Source organism: Delphinus delphis, chromosome X (genome assembly GCF_949987515.2).
Source record: "Delphinus delphis chromosome X, mDelDel1.2, whole genome shotgun sequence".
In the NCBI taxonomy this organism is placed as follows: Eukaryota; Metazoa; Chordata; class Mammalia; order Artiodactyla; family Delphinidae; genus Delphinus; species Delphinus delphis.
In genome coordinates, this window is record NC_082704.1 from 60,270,015 (window position 1) to 60,288,042 (window position 18,028).

At 37.0% G+C, this 18,028-nt stretch overlaps 1 protein-coding gene across 1 annotated transcript in view; it reads right to left on the reverse strand.

Moving 5' to 3' along the window:
• The window catches only part of SH3BGRL (SH3 domain binding glutamate rich protein like), a 91,724-nt gene extending 73,929 nt beyond the window's left edge, over window positions 1-17,795 (reverse strand). Inside the window, exon 1 of the mRNA XM_060001954.1 lies at window positions 17,549-17,795. Coding sequence (XP_059857937.1) covers window positions 17,549-17,593 — 45 coding nt within the window. The 5' untranslated portion in view covers window positions 17,594-17,795. The remainder of the gene's footprint in view (window positions 1-17,548) is intronic.
• Between the last annotated feature and the right edge of the window lie 233 nt (window positions 17,796-18,028).

Sequence of the window (18,028 nt, forward strand, 5' to 3'; positions counted from 1 at the left end):
TCTATATATTCCAAGCAATAAGACGTTTACGCACTGTGACCCTAGTTTTATACATTAACCTGAAGGTACAATTCTAATACTTCTCTATTCAACCACGTTATGCAGTGAAAAACTAAAATCCATCTCTGTAAATGAATGATTTTCAAAAAGTAATTAGATATTGATTTATAGTAAATCTACTTAGGTATCCAGACATGAATTATTTAGATAATATTGTGTTAGATGCTTTGTGTTTCAAAACATCACATGGTACATCACTTTTCATGAAATCTAGAGTCACCAAATTTCTGAAAGAATATACATGCTGTGTGGTTGGTGGGACCTCCCTCACACAGTCCCTGACATTTGGGCAGTGTAAGGATCCACTGGGATGTGTAGCTTTAGTTCAAGGTCAACTTTTCGGTAGAGTCAGACTAAATGCCAAGACAGATATATGCATACACCTCTCTTAAGCCCCCATGCAGACCCTGATCATAACCATACAATAAAAGGGATACAAATACATACTAAACAAAAATCATTCTTCAATTTGAACTTCAAAGTATAATGATAAGTCCTAATGCAACTGGACAAAGTAAATAGTCACATTATCCTACAATATTTTTATATTTGCCTTTCAACAACTTCTTTTTTAAAAAATCACATAAACTCCAAGTCTGGTATAGAATTGGCCTTATTCTGGATCTTGTCACACTTCCTACTTATACCCTTTAAAACTCACCAGGTGTGGGTGCACCGTCAAGACAGTGGAGGAATAAGTGATGGAGATCACCTTCCTCCCCACAAATACATCAAAACTACATCTACATGTGGAACAATTCCTACAGAACACCAACTGAATTCTGGCAGAAGACCTCAAACTTCCCAAAAGATGCCCTCAGGCGACCTACATGCAGAGGGGGGCCAAACCCAAAGCTGAAACCCAGGAGCTATGAGAACAAAGAAGAGAAAGGGAAATTTCTTGCAGCAGCCTCAGGAGCAGCAGATTAAATCTCCACAATTAACTTGATGTATCCTGCATCTGTGGAATACCTGAATAGACAACGAATCATCCCAAAGTTGAAGTGGTAGACTCTGGGAGCAACTGTAGATTTGGGGTTTGCATTTTGCATCTAATTTGTTTCTGGTTTCATGTTTATCTTAGTTTAGCATATAGAGCTTATTATCATTGGTAGATTTCTTTATAGATATGGTTGATCTCTTTCTTTTTTATCTATCTATCTATCTATTTTTCCCTTTTTTCTCTTTTTGTGAGTGTGTATGTGTATGTTTCTTTGTGTGATTTTTGTCTGTATAGCTTTGCTTTTGCCATTTGTCCTAGGGTTCCGACTGTCCTTTTTTTTGTTCATTTTGTTTTTTTGTAGTATGTTTTTTAGCACTTGTTATCACTGGTGAGTTTGTTTTTTGATTTGGTTGCTTTCTTTTTTCTTTCTCTTTCTTTTTTTATTAGATCTTTTCATTTTTAATTTTAAATATTTTTTTCTATTTTAATAATATTATTTTATTTTATCAATTTATCTCTTTCTTTCTTCCTTTCTCTTCCTTTCTTCCTTCCTTTCTTTTCTTTCTTTCTTTCTTTCTTTCTTTCTTTCTTTCTCTCTTTCTCTCTTTCTTTCTTTCTTTCTTTCTTTCTTTCTTTCTTTCTTTCTTTCTTTCTTTCTTTTCTTTCTTTATTTCTTCTTTCTTTTTCTCACTTTACTTCTGAGCCATGTGGCTGAAACAGTCTTGGTGTTCTGGCCAGGTGTCAGGTCTGACCCTCTGAGGTGGGAGAGCCGAGTTCAGGACATTGGTCCACCAGAGACCTCCTGGCCTCATGTAATATCAAAGGGCAAATGCTTTCCCAGACATTTCCACCTCAACGCTAAGACCCAGTTCCACTCAATGACCAGCAAGCTAAAGTGCTGGACACCCTATGCCAAACAACTCACAAGACAGGAACACAACCCCACCCATTAGCAGAGAGGCTGCCTAAAATCATAAAAGGGTCACAGACACCCCAAAACAAACCACTGGACGTGGTCCTGCCCATCAGAAAGACAAGATCCAGCCTCATCCACCAGAACACAGGCACCAGTCCCCTCCACCAGAAAGCCTATGGAACCCACGGAACCAACCTTACCCACTGGGAGCAGACACCAAAAACAACGGGAACTACGAACCTGCAGCCTGCGACACGGAGAACCCAAGAACAGTAACTTAAGCAACCTGAGAAGACAGAAAAATACACAGCAGATGAAGGAGCAAGGTAAAAACTCACCAGACCAACCAAATGTAAAAGAAATAGGTAGTCTACCTGAAAAGGAATTCAGAGTAATGATAGTAAAGATGATCCAAAATAGAATGGAGAAAACACAAGAAACATTTAACAAGGACCTAAAATAACTAAAGAGTAAACAAACAATGATGAACAACATACTAAATGAAATTAAAAATTCTCTAGAAGGAATCAATAGCAGAATAACTGAGACAGAAGAATGGATAAGTGACCGGAAGGATAAAATAATGGAAATAACTACTGCAGAGCAGAAAAAAGAATGAAAAGAATTAAGGACAATCTCAAAGACTTCTAGGACAATATTAAACACACCAACATGCAAATTATAGGGGTTCCAGAAGAAGAAGAGAAAAATAAAAGGACTGAAAAAATATTTGAAGAGATTATAGTTGAAAATAGGAAACTATATGGGAAAGGAAATAGTCAATCAAGTCCAGGAAGCACAGAGAGTGCCATACAGGATAAATCCAAGGAGAAACACACCAAGACGCATATTATTCAAAGTATCAAAAATTAAATACAAAGAATAAATATTAAAAGCAGCAAGGGAAAAACAACAAATAACATACAAGGGAATCCCCATAAGGTTAACAGCTGATTCTTCAGCAGAAACTCTGCCAGCCAGAAGGGAGTGGGAGTGGCAGGACATATTTAAAGTGATGAAAGGGAAAAATCTACAACCAAGACTACTCTACCCTGGAAGGATCTCATTCAGATTTGACAGAGAAATTAAAAACTTTACAGACAAGCAAAAGCTAAAAGAATTCAGCACCACCAAACAAGCTTTACAACAAATGCTAAAGGAACTTCTCTAGGCAGAAAACAAAAGAGAAGGAAAATATCTAAAATAACAAATACAAAACAATTAAGAAAATAGTAATAGAAACATACATATTGATAATAACCTTAAATGTAAGTGGATTAAATGCTCCCAACAAAAGACATAGACTGGATGAATGGATACAAAAACAAGAAACACACTTCAGACCTAGGGACACATACAGATTGAAAGTGAGGGGATGGAAAAAAGATATTCCATGCAAATGAAAATCAAAAGAAAGATAGCGTAGCAGTTCACCTATCAGACAAAATAGACTTTAAAATAAAGACTATTACAAGAGACAAAATAGGACACTACATAATGGTCAAGGGATCAATACAAGAAGAAGATATAATAATTTTAAATATTACGCACCCAACATAGGAGCACATCAATATATAAGACAAATGCTAACAGCCATAAAAGGGGAAATCAACAGGAACACAATCATAGTAGGGGACTTTTAACACCCCATTTTCACCAATGGACAGATCATCCAAAATGAAAATAAGTAAGGAAACACAAGCTTTAAATGATACATTGAACAAGATGAACTTAATTGATATTTATATGACATTTCAACCAGAAACAGCAGATTACACTTTCTTCTCAAGTGCTCATGGAACATTTTCCAGGACAGATCATACCTTGGGTCACAAACCAACCCTTGGTAAATGTAAGAACATTAAAACTGTATCAAGTTTCTTTTTCAACCACAATGCTCTGAGACTATGTATCAATTAGAGGAAAAAAATGTGTAAAAATACAAACACAAGGAGGCTAAACAATACACTACTAAATAACCAAGAGATCACTGAAGAACTCAAAGAGGAAATCAAAAAATTCCAAGAAACATATGACAATGAAGACGTTATGAACCAAAACTTAAGGGATGCAGCAAAAGTAGTTCTAAAAGGGATGTTTATAGCAGAACAATCCTACCTCAAGAAAAAAGAAACATCTCAAATAAACCACCTAACTTTACAGGTAAAGCAATAAGAGAAAAAAGAACAAAAAACCTGAAAGTTAGCAGAAGGAAAGAAATCATAAAGATCAGATCAGAAATAAATGAAAAATAAATGAAGGAAACAATAGCAAAAATCAATAAAACTAAATGCTGGTTCTTTGAGAAGATAAACAAAATTGATAAACCATTAGCCAGACTCATTGATTAAAACAGGGAGGAGACTCAAATCAATAGAATTAGAAATGAAAAGGAGAAGTAACAACTGACACTGCAGAAATACAAAGGATCATGAGAAATTACTACAAGAACTATATGCCAATAAAATGGACAACCTGGAAGAAATGGAAAAAATCTTAGACAAACACAACTTTCTCAGACTGAACAAGGAAGAAATAATAGAAAATATAAACAGACCAATCACAAGCACTGAAATTGAAACAGTGATTTAAAATCTTCCAACAAAAAAAGCCGAGGACAAGATGGCTTCACAGGTGAATTCTATCAACATTTAGAGAACAACTAACCCCTATCCTTCTCAAACTCTTCCAAAATATAGCAGAGGGAGGAACACTCCCAAACACATTCTACGAGGCCACTATCACCCTGACACCAAAACCAGACAAAGATGCCACAAAAAAAGAAAATTACAGGCCCATATCAATAAAGAACATGGATGCAAAAATCCTCCACTAAATACCAGCAAACAGAAACCAACAGCACATTAAAAGGATCATACACCAAGATCAAGTGGGGTTTACCCCAGGAACGCAAGGATTCTTCAATGTATGCAAATAAATCAATGTGATAAGCCATATTAAAAATTGAAGGAGAAAAACCATATGATCATCTCAATAGGTGCAGAAAAAGCTTTTGACAAAATTCAACACCCATTTATGATAAAAACCCTCCAGAAAGTAGGCATAGAGGGAACTTACCTCAACATAATAAAGGGCAAATATGACAAACCCGCAGCCAACATCATCCTCAATGGTGAAAAACTGAAACCATTTCCTCTAAGATCAGGAGCAAGAAAATGTTGTCCACTCTCACTACTATTAGTCAACATAGTTTTGGAAGTTTTAGCCACAGCAATCAGAGAATAAAATGAAATAAAAGAAATCCAAATTGGAAAAGAAGAAGTAAAGCTGTCACTGTTTGCAGATGACATGATACTATATAGAGAGAATCCTAAAGATGCTACCGGAAAACTACTAGGGCTAATCAATGAATTGGGTAAAGTAGCAGGATACAAAATTAATGCACAGAAAGCTCTTGCATCCCTATACACTAATGATGAAAAATCCGAAAGAGAAATTAAGGAAACACTCCCATGTACCACTGCAACAAAAAGAATATAATACCTAGGAATAAACCTACCTAAGGAGACAAATGACCTGTATGCAGAAAACTATAAGACACGAAAGAAAGAAATTAAAGATGATACAAACAGATGGGGAGATATACCATGTTCTTGGATTGGAAGAATCAACATTGTGAAAATGACTCTACTACCCAAAGCAATCTACACATTCAATGCAATCCCTATCACCAATGGAATTTTTCACAGAACCAGAACAAAATATTTCACAATTTGTATGGAAACACAAAAGACCCCGAATAGCCAAAGCAATCTTGAGAAAGAAAAACGGAATTGGAGGAATCAGGCTTCCCGATTTAAGAATATACTACAAAGTTACAGTAATCCAGACAGTATGGTACTGGCAATAAAACAGAAAGATAGATCAATGGAACAGGATAGAAATCCCAGAGATAAACCCATGAACCAATGGTCACCTTATCTTTGATAAAGGAGGCAAGAATATACAATGGAGAAAAGACAGCCTCTTCAATAAGTGGTGCTTGGAGAACTGGATAGCTACATGTAAAGGAATGATATTAGAACACTCCCTAATACCATACACAAAAATAAATTCAAATGGGTTAAAGCCCTAAATGTAAGGCCAGACGCTATCAAACACTTAGAGGAAAACATAGGCAGAACATTCCATGACATATCACAGCAAGATCCTTTTTGACCCACCTCTGAGAGAAATGGAAATAAAAACAAAAATAAACAAATGGGACCTAATCAAACTTAAAAGTTTTTCCATAGCAAAGGAAACCATAAACAAGACAAAAAGACAACCCTCAGAATGGGAGAAAATATTTGCAAATGAAGCAACTGACAAAGGAATAATGTCCAAAATTTATAAGCAGCTCATGCAGCTCAATAACAAAAAAACAAACAACCCAATCCAAAAGTGGGCAGAGGACCTAAATAGACATTTCTCCAAAGAAGGTATACAGATTACCAACAAACCCATGAAAGGATGCCCATCATCACTAATCATTATAGAAATGCAAATCAAAACTGCTATGTGGTATCACCTCACACCAGTAAGAATGGACATCATCAAAAAATCTACAAAGAATAAATGCTGGAGAGTGTATGGAGAAAAGGGAACCCTCTTGCACTTTTAGTGGGAATATAAATTGATAAAGCCACTATGGAGAACAGTATGGAGGTTCCTCAAAAAACTAAAAATAGAACTACCATACGACCCAGCAATCCCACTTCTGGGCACATACCCTGAGAAAACCATAATTCAAAAAGAGTCATGTAGGGCTTCCCTGGTAGCGCAGTGCTTGAGAATCTGCCTGCCAATGCAGGGGACACAGGTTCGAGCCCTGGTCCGGAAAGATCCCACATGCTGCAGAGCAACTGGGCCCGTGAGCCACAACTACTGAGCCTACACATCTGGAGCCTGTGCTCCACAACAAGAGAGGCCGCGACAATGAGAGGCCTGCACAATGTAATGAAGAGTGGCCCCTGCTTGTCACAACTAGAGAAAGCCCTCACACAGAAACAAAGACCCAACACAGCCAAAAATATATTAATTAATTAAACAACAACAACAAAAGAGTCATGTACCACAATGTTAATTGCAGCTCTATTTACAATAGCCAGGACATGGAAGCAACCTAAGAGTCCATCAACAGATGAATGGATAAAGAAGATGTGGCACATATATACAATGGAATATTACTCAGCCATAAAAAGAAACAAAATTGAGTTATTTGTAGTGAGGTAGATGGACCTAGAGTCTGTCATACAGAGTGAAGTAAGTCCGGAAGAGAAAAACAAATACCATATGCTAACACATATATATGGAATCTAAAAAAAAAATGGTTCTGAAGAGCCTATGGGCAGGACAGGAATAAATACGCAGACATAGAGAATGGACTTGAGGACACGGGGAGGGGGATGTGTAAGCTGGGACAAAGTGAGAGGGTGGCATGGACATATATACACTATCAAATGTAAAATAGATAGCTAGTGGGGAGCAACCACACAGCACAGGGAGATCAGCTTGGTGCTTTTTGTCCACCTAGAGGCGTGGGATAGGGAGTGTGGGAGGGAGATGCATGAGGGAGGAGATATGGGGTTGTATGTATATGTATAGCTGATTCACTTTGTTATACAGCAGAATCTAACACACTATTGTAAAGCAATTATATTCCAATTAAGATGTTAAAAAACTCACCAGGTGTTTGTCTTATTGCCTGGCCCAGTCTCTATATCACCACCACCACGCCTGAGTGCCCCCTCAATAGTGCTCTGAAGATTTAAGTTAAGACATTTATTTCTAAATTTTTTAAGTAGAAACTCATTGAAAAATCTTCACCCCAACCACTTCCGTTTTTTGAGTTCAAAATATTTAGTTGATGTGCAAGACCAATTAATTATGTTTAAATTTCTGAAAGTATGAGATCAGGTTCTACAATTTTCAGTAATAGATTCCCAATGACAATACTTGCAGAAGTTTTCTTCCATAATACTCTTAATTTTATGTCATTTATATTTCACTTGTTAGGGTAATGAGAAACAAAGGTTTAGTGATGTACTCAAATCACACAGACAACAGGACATAACGCATACCTCACCCTAAATCTACATGCTCTAGTTAAAAACTTAAATTCCCTTCCCCAACCAATGTGTCTTATCTACTTTTAGTTAGACTGTCTTACACAAGGTAATTTTCTTATATTGGGATAAAAGTACATGTTCTGCAATCTAACTAATCATATACACTAAGCTATTATGACTTTAATTTTCTGCTCTAAAGAATTTTAAGTTTTTTACATGATGTAACAGGCCACTAGAATTATTCTTGGTACTGCTATAGACCAATTAAGAAGTACTTTTCATGATTTTCCAAGTTCAGAAGAAAAGCAATTTTACAATGACTTTTAAAGTAGTTTCATAGCTACATTCATACTGGGTTATGAATAAATAACACTCAGTAGGCAGAACAGCATAAAGGTTAAGATTATGGGCTCTGGAATCAGACAGACACGAGGGGTGCTTTGCTAGCTCTCTGACATTGCTAGCTCTCTGAGCCTGTTTCCTCTTCCTAAAAATAGGAAAAATAACAGGGGATTAAGAGATGCAAACTACTATGTGTAAAATGTATAAGCTACAAGGATATATTGTACAGCACACGGCATATAGCCAATATTTTATATTAACTATAAATGGAGCACAACCTTTAAAAACTGTGAATCACTGGTTGTACACCTAAAACATATAATATTGTAAACCAACTATATCACAATAAAAAAGAAGGAAAAAAAGGAAGAAAATAATGGACATAATAGGAATACTGACTTCATTGGGTTGTCACAAGAATTAAATAACACACCTAAAGTTCTTACCACTATGCCTGGCACATTTTAAGAGCTCAAAGAATGATAGCTGTTATTATTATCAACTAAAGCTGACAAATTATTTGCATGAGAAATTAAAGTGCAATGTTTTATCATATTTTTAACATATTAAGTACTTGTCTATACTCATCTTGCTTCCAAATCACACTGGATAGAATGGTTTCTCATAAAATACAGCCATTATTAAATATATATTTACTGTTTTAATTTCAGTGTTGAGAAATATGCTGCACTAATGGTAAAACAATTGGCTGAGTAGTGGTGAAACAAACAGACAAAATTTTCCCATGTTGTAACTCTTAACTGGGATGAACTTTCTCCGGTGTCTAAAAGGTGAAGTTCTTTTTGTCTTGACTCACTGCTGGAGATCCCCTCAGCAAAACTGGCTCTGCTCTAACTCTATGATAGGGTCTTATTTCCAGAAAGGACTAAGCAAAAAGAACAGAACTCAAAGGCTAGAGTCCAGAACCAGAGTTTACAAGCCATAGATGTACTGCTTTCTTGATCAATTCAGATTTATAGAATCATAAAAAGCCACATTTTAATTATGCTGGTCTATAACCACACAAAGATAGTTTTCAGGGAAGAGAACCAAAGTCATAAAAGTTCAATATGTGTCACAAATGCTATTTAAAAATGTGCCCTTGGTTAGGCAATTTTATTTTAAAAAGAACTAAATTGTATATGAAATTGTTGCTACTAACCTATCTCCCTCACTTCCACCTAACTCTCACATGCAGATTATGGATGAAGACACATTTGCCTAGTTAGGCATCATCCAGCCTTTCTCTTTCTTTTCAGGCATCATCCAGTTATTAACTGGCAGTTATAGATTCCCAATCACATGATAAGATTTTAATGTATTATTGACACAATTTCTGTCCAATATCTCTACTCTAAAAGGGAGTGTAAATAGCACAGTGTTTAGGAGCCAGTTCTGGAGTCAGAACAACCGGGGTTCTAATCCCAGTTCTGCCATTTTTAACTGTTTGATCTTGAGCAATGTACCTGGTTTCTGGGTCTTAGAGATATCCCTTCCACTTACATGAAATGGATCTATTACTAGTACTTACCTCAAAATGTTACCACAAGTATTAAACTAATTGAAATAAAGTATGTAAAGCACTGGGTACAGTGCCTGACATACACAATGCATAAATAAATGTTAGGCTTTACTATTACTAAAGTCAAATTTTGATTAGTCACATTAATGAAAAGTAATGAAACAAAAATCTAGCGTCACTAATACTGAATACTATTAAATATAATAATTTTTTAATTTGTCATGATATTTTATAGTTTATATTTAACTTTTGCCTGATGTTCTGGCAACCTAAAACAGTTCAAACAAACTAATAAAGCCAGAACGTGAGGGACTGAGCTAGAAAATAATCCCCTTGCTTAGAATTCTTCTCTATTGGCCAAGTGTGAAAAGTCAGCTTTGCTCTCATATTAATAAAAATAGTCATCATAAATGAGCTGCCCCTTCTCTCTAAACATATGTTTGTTTAATTTTGGTCTGCATCAGAAGAAGTAATTAAGTACTGGGTTTAAAAGGTTTTCTGGTGGGTTGCAAATTAGAGCTGAAAGCAAACAGATGGTCAGATAGTCATCAACAAATTGTCAACCTGTTTAATTTTATCGGTAAGAAATGAAACACAACATTCACCCTTGAAAATTCAATTAAAGCAGAAAATATTCCTGTAAGATATATATGTTTTATGGCATAATATATATTTTAGAAAAGAATTTAGAGATTAACTACAGAGAATTAGAACATTCTATCTGATTGTGTCTGGGGCTTCAATTTTTTTTTCCAGCTCAACCTAGGGGGAGGGTTGACCTTACAGTTTATTGATCAAAACCCTTTCCTCAATAGAGTAACTAGTCTTTGAGCAAAAATGAACCTATTTTATCCCTTTATCCTACCAGATTAGGAAACTTTTGCTACCCTTCTGCAATATATTCTTTCTTATAACCATTCTACTTTCAAGTACCATATAATCACCATCATTGATAACTGTGTTTCCCAAGCCTCTTTAAATTGGGCCAAAGTATTCCAAAGGCTTTGCCATTGTTGCTGTGTGTTTAAGGAAATCAGTCACCAAATATAGGGCACCAATCTGAAGGCAATGATCTTGAGTTCCCGCATTTGCCATGGGAGAGCTGCCATTTTCCATTGTTCAGGGCATCCAGAAAGCATATCCAAACAGTCATCTCATGAAGAGTTTCTAAGTTTTCTCTTAGTTTATGAATAACTTTACACAGCATTCAAACAAACCTTGGCAGCTACGACAAAGACCATAGCATACATCAAATTGATGTTCAATTTATAAATACAAAGACAGAGAAGCTACCATATATGACAAACCTACAGCTAACATCATACTAATGGTGAAAAGCTGAAAGCATTTCCTCTAAGATCGGGAACAAGACAAGGATGTCCACTCTAGCCACTTTTTTCAACATAGTTTTGGAAGTCCTAGCTATGGTAGTCACAGAAGAAAAAGAAATAAAAGGAATTCGAATTGGAAAAGAAGAAAAACTGTCATTGTTTGCAGACAACATGATACTGTACACAGAAAATCCTAAAGATGCTACCAGAAAATTCCTAGAGCTCATCAATGAATTCAGTAAAGTTGCAGGATACAAAATTAATACAGACATCTGTTGCATTTATATACACTAACAATGAAAGATCAGAGAGAGAAATTAAAGAAACAATACCATTTACCATCACATCAAAAAAAAAATAACAAACTTAGGAATATACCTACCTAAGGAGACAAAAGACCTGTACTCCGAAAACTATAAGATGCTGATGAAAGAAATCAAAGACAACACAGACAGATGGAAATATATACCATGTCCTTGGATTGTAAGAATCAGTATTGTCAAAATGACTATACTACACAAGGCAGTCTACAGACTCAGTGCAATCTCTATCAAATTACCAATGGCATTCTTCATAGAACTAGAACAAAAAAATCTTAAAATTTGTATGGAGACACGAACGACCCCAAGCAACCAAAGCAATCTTTTTTGGTTTTTGTGTTTTTTTTTTTTTTTTTTTTGCAGTATGTGGGCCTCTCACTGTTGTGGCCTCTCCCGTTGTGGAGCACAGGCTCCGGACGCGCAGGCTCAGTGGTCATGTCTCACGGGCCCAGCCGCTCTGCGGCATGTGGGATCTTCCTGGACCAGGGCATGAACCCGTGTCCCCTGCATCGGCAGGTGGACTCCCAACCACTGCACCACCAGGGAATCCCCAAAGCAATCTTGAGAAAGAAAAACAGAGCTGGAGGAATCAGGCTCCATGACTTCAGACTATACTACAAAGCTACAGTCATCAGAGCAGTATGGTACTGGCACAAAAACAGAATTATAGCTCAATGGAACAAGATAGACAACCCAGAAATAAACCCACACAACTATGGCAATTAATCTATGACAAAGGAGACAAGACTATAAAATGGAAGAAAGACAGTTTCTTCACTAAATGGTGCTGGGAAAACTGAACAGCTACATATAAAAAAATGAAATTAGAATATTCTTTAACACCACACACACAAAAAAACCCTCAAAATGGATTAAAGACCTAAATGTAAGACCAGACACTATAAAACTCTTAGAGGAAAACGTAGGCAGTACACTCTTTGATATAAATCACAGCAAGTTCTTTTTTGATCTATCTCCCAGAGTAATGCAAATGAAAACAAAAATAAACAAATGGGACCTAAATAAACCCCAAAGCTTTTGCACAGCAAAGGAAACCATAAACAAAATGAAAAGACAACCCACAGAATGGGAGAAAAATATTTGAAAACAAAGCAACTGACAAGGGATTAATCTCCAAAATTTACAAACAGCTCATGAAGCTCAATATCAAAAATAAAACAAATAACCCAATCAAAAATATGCAGAAGACCTAGAGACATTTCTACAAAGAAGACACACAGATGGCCAAGAGGCACATGTAAAGACACTCAACATTGCTAATTATTAGAGAAATGCAAATCGAAACTGCATTGAGATATCACATCACACCAGTTAGAATGGCCATCATCAAAAAGTCTGCAAACAATAAATGCTGGAGAGGGTGTGGAGAAAAGGGAAATCTCCTACACTGTTGGTGGGAATGTAAATTAGTACAGCGAGCATGGAGAACAGTATGGAGGTTCATTAAAAACTAAAAATAGAGCTACCATATGATTCAGCAATCACACTCCTGGGCATATATCCAGAGAAAACCATGGTTGGAAAGGATACATGCACCCCAATGTTCACTGCAGCACTGTTACAATAGCCAAGACAGGGAAGCAACCTAAATGTCCATCGACAGATTAATGGATAAATAAGATGTGGTATATATATATAATGGAATAATACCCAGCCATTAAAAAGAATGAAATAATGCCATTTGCAGCAACATGGATGCACCTGGAGATTATCATACTAAGTGAAGTAAGTCAGACAGAGAAATACAAATATCATATGATATCGCTTATATGCGGAATCAAAAAAAATGATACAAATGAGCTTATTTACGAAACAGAAACAGACTCACAGACTTAGAGAATAAACTATGGTTACCAGGGGGGATGTGGGGGGGATAGATTGGGAGTTTGGGATTGACATACACACACTGTCATATTTAAAATAAAATGCCTTCCCATGAAAAAAAAAGAGACAGAGGAGCAAAATACTCTTCACCTAAATGCAATTACTTTTGAATCATATAGATGAAGAACTGTGGCTTGTTGTTCTACATCCATATTATCCCAATGAAGAAAATACTGCCTAGTGACTAATGATTTGGCAATCGCAAGTGTTCATTTTATTTGCTTGTTTCTATAACTTGTGCACAGAATAATGCCACAGAGGAAAATCACATATATTTCATTTACTATATGGACAATCCAAGCTACAACTAGTTTATGTTTTAGCAGTCATAAAAGAGATCATTTTACAAAAGTTAGACCATAAATAACACCCTCAGAAATATACAATCTATCTATCTACCACAATCTTAAAATTTCTACATCAAGTACACCTAAAATGCATAGAGACTGTGAAATGCAGATTATTATGGATCTGAGGAAAAGAAGTATGGGAAGAAAGCTCCAAACCAGTTATAATTCTCCAAGCTATCATCTCTCTAGCAATCCTGATCAAAGGCCAATGTTGATTTTTGTTAAAAGTTATTGAAATTTATTAAGTTTATTATAGGTTCTGTGCTTACTAGTCTTTTTCCATTAAATGCAAACTTACAGGACATTACAATTTCGAGGAAAAATATGGCGTATATTATTTTGTTACAATAGGTCAAAACATGCACAAACAGTTTTGAACAGGCAGAAATCACTTCCTACTGACAAACAACTTGGGAGGTGCATTCTTGCTAAATGGTTTTCATAAAAAAAAAAAAAAAAGTATTAAGACCTGAATTTTCACCTTGACCTATACTAGACCAGTTCCAAATCTGCATCTTCTCTATCTTCCTGGCCTTCAGTGAATTTAGCCTACTTACTGACATTCACCTTTAGACATGCTATCCCTCCTCTACACTAGCTCCTCATTTTTCTATTCTCCTGTATGTATATGCCCAAGCAATTCCACTTACAGGACTTACTCCCTTCTGTACCTCTCATCTCATGTTCACATTTATCTCTGCATGCCTCCTAGATGTCATGCATCACTGGGACAATGTATTTCTTTAAACATATGTCATTTGGATTCAAACAGCTTGTGTTGAATTCAAGCTCTGTGGCTTACTATTTGTGTGACCTTGAGAAAGTTGTTTAACCTCTCTGAACCTGTATTTCCTTATCTTGAAAACAGAGATAATCATAGTATCTAACTCATAGGACTAGAAATTGCCAAGAAAAAATGAGATTCTACCCGACACACTTAAGTGTTCCTACTTACTAACACTATTATGGCTACTATCAAGAAATCCATTGCAAAAACTATTGTACCTTGGGCTTCCCTGGTGGCGCAGTGGTTGAGAGTCCGCCTGCCGATGCAGGGGACACGGGTTCGTGCCCCAGTCTGGGAAGATCCCACATGCTCCCGAGCGGCTGGGCCCATGAGCCATGGCCACTGAGCCTGCGCGTCCAAAGCCTGTCTTCCGCAACGGGAGAGGCAGAAAAAAAAAACAAAACAAACAAAAAAAAACAATATACCTGCTTTCATCTCTAAACTTTTTTTTTTTTTTTTTTTTTTTTTTGCGGTCCGCGGGCCTCTCACTGCTGTGGCCTCTCACTGCTGTGGCCTCTCCCGTTGCGGAGCACAGGCTCCGGACGCGCAGGCTCAGCGGCCATGGCTCACGGGCCCAGCTGCTCCGCGGCATGTAGGATCTCCCCGGACGGGGGAACGAACCCGTGTCCCCTGCATCGGCAGGCGGACTTTCAACCACTGCGCCACCAGGGAAGCCCTCATTTATAAACTTTTGAGAAGCAAGTGCTATACCTCTGTATTACGGCAGAGTTGAGTACAAGTTTGAAAAGTTTTTTTTTTTTAAATTGGTCTATGAAGGAAAGGGAGTCTTAAGGTCACACTAAGTTGCAATCATCATAGATCCTCCCTTGCCTGATACAACATCTAGTATTGGTTATTTTTATGAAAATCACTAGCAGGAGTAAGAAAATAGTCAAAGATTCATAATCCAAAACCAAAAGCTTTCTTTTAAATGCTCTTCAGAAAACTACACTTAGTCACTTATAGAAGCATCTCACTTTGTACAATTGCTGGATTCGTGTTAGGATGTTTGCCCCAAAATTTCTAAACCGTATGTTAAAAACAACATGACAGCTTTCTTAAAGGAAAAAACCTTAGTATTGCAAGCTGAAGAGTCCCCATTTATGTTACAAAGGAGCTCTTCTGAAGTATACTCATTTTATCCTGTTTTAATATTATTTAAAAGTACTATAAGATTATAATACAATAAGAATTTATTTTGGCAATATGCAGTAGAATTTTGATATCAGGTTCATAGGAACTATAATTACTGCAACAACAAACAAATTTATAATTACCCATAAGAAAAACAATTGAAACAAAACAAAAAAAGCATAAATATTTCTTATTTGCATAGTCTTCAACAATGGAATCTAATAATGTACATAGTAGGAGACAGTAGTCATTTTTAAGGCCCTAAGAAACTTAAGTCTTAACAAAGAGAGAGGTATAGTTGTTCTTATTTGAATAGAAATTCTGAAAGGAGTTTCTTCTTGAATCTGCTTTTCAGGGAGGGGTAGAAGAGCAAGAAAGCAAAGAATAAATAGCAGTACTGAAACTGCACGTTACCCAAAGTGAAATCACCAAAACTAGCTTCCTGATCTGCCCAACCTAATTAGGGATTTAACTAAAGGTATTAAGCTGATGTTTTAAATTTTACAATTATTTTATTGGAATTGAGACTCTGGGCAGCTTTAACATATTTTAAATATCATAATATATATGGAAAATAATAAGGCAAGAGGCTCATAAAGTGAAGTTCAAAGACAATATAAAAAGTTTTCTTTTTTCCAACCTAAACTTGCTCCAAAAGTGTAACTTTAAGTATTCTATTTCAAAACTGTCTAAACACACCCACAAGTGGTAGCCAGAGAAGACAAGTTGAAGGTTCAAACTCCTTGTGATTTCACGCAACTTTCAGTTCTATTCCAAACCTTCTTAGGGGGTAAACAAAACAAAAACAAAAACACAACAGCAACAGAAAACATGGGATAGCTGCTGCTCTGAAGCTCAGAAGAGGGAGGGGGTTCATACATTCTACATTCTGATCCCACACATCTGCTCTTGCCACTGTTGGCTTTTCTCCTGAGCTGTGAAACACAGAGACACTTTCATTTACCATGAATATACACTCTGCTTTCACTCCAGCTTAGCCTATTTCTCCCCACAACTGGTGAAAATTGTTATTCTAAATTAAGAGCACTGGGGATGAGAGAGGGTTTCCCTATCATTTGAAGAAGCCACCACTGGAATCCGCAAATACACAAGAAGGCACTTGTTAGTTCCCTTCCAGTTCTCAATGTATTTGAAGCAGTTAGAAACTGTTTGAAGTAGCATCTTTTGAAAGAAAAGAAAAGGTCAAAATAAGGGACAATATGGAAGGGAAAAACAGGTCCCTTGTTACATTGTTTAAAAAGAAAACCCACAACTTTATATCATTGTTCCCAACTTCTACTCCCATTCTGTCTAGTTCTAACAGACTCTTTAGGCTGAAGTTAAGTACCCCCTCCTACACAGTGGCAAAATATAACTATTTGATTACAAGGGTCTCACTCTGTGAAATATAATCACAGTGCCTCAGTAGGCCTCCACTCAGTCATCATCAGTAACAGCATGTTTTACATCCTTTACAGATGTGCACTCCTGCCCCTGCCTCAGTACCTACAGCAAATATGTGAAATGTCCCACTCTTGAAACTTACCAGTGTGAGACTTTCTTGACTTCTTCACCTAACCCCAAAGACCCTATACCACCATCTCCCATTTACCAAAACTCGGTAGCTTTCTTTTTTCTTCAGAGAAGAAATGTGGGACTAACATCACTAGGCAAACAAAGCTAAACTCCATGGAAAAATGAAATCGATGCAACAAAGAGAAGAAAGGGAAGAAGGGGGTGGGGTGGGAAATGCGGGTGTCTAACGAAGGAGAAACTGCCAGACTAACTTCTGCAATTTAACGGTTCTGGGGCAGCAGGAGACTGATGTGTAGAAAAACAACAAAGGTGGGCTTCCCACCCTCCTTACCGCCGTGGAGCCAGAGGAAGATGCAATATACACACGGATCACCATCTTGGTTGGGAACAGCGGCTGTAGTTGTTTGAGTCCTGCAAACGCCTGGAAAGCAGCTGCAGCAAAGGCTGGAATCAAGCTAGGGGCCTTACAGAGGTTGGAAAAGAAGGGTGGGGGAAGGTGGAAGGGGAACTCGCCAGAGCCCCGCCTCCTCCCTTGGCTGCTTTCACTGGGCTCAGAGGGCGGCAGTCCCAGCCCCAAACCCCGGAAGGCACAGGCTCGTTTACATCATTTCTAAATTTTTTTTTTAATTGGGAATCTCGAATAGCACCGCGAGATCTGTTGAAACATTTATTTTTGACCATTCCTTCTCTGAGAAGAGGGAAAGGAGAAAGAAAAAGAAAGAGAGAGTGTTGAATTAAATTAGATTGCGATGAAGGATATTTTCCCACGTAGACTCAAAGTTCTGCGTGTAACTTCCTGCTCAGAAGTGTA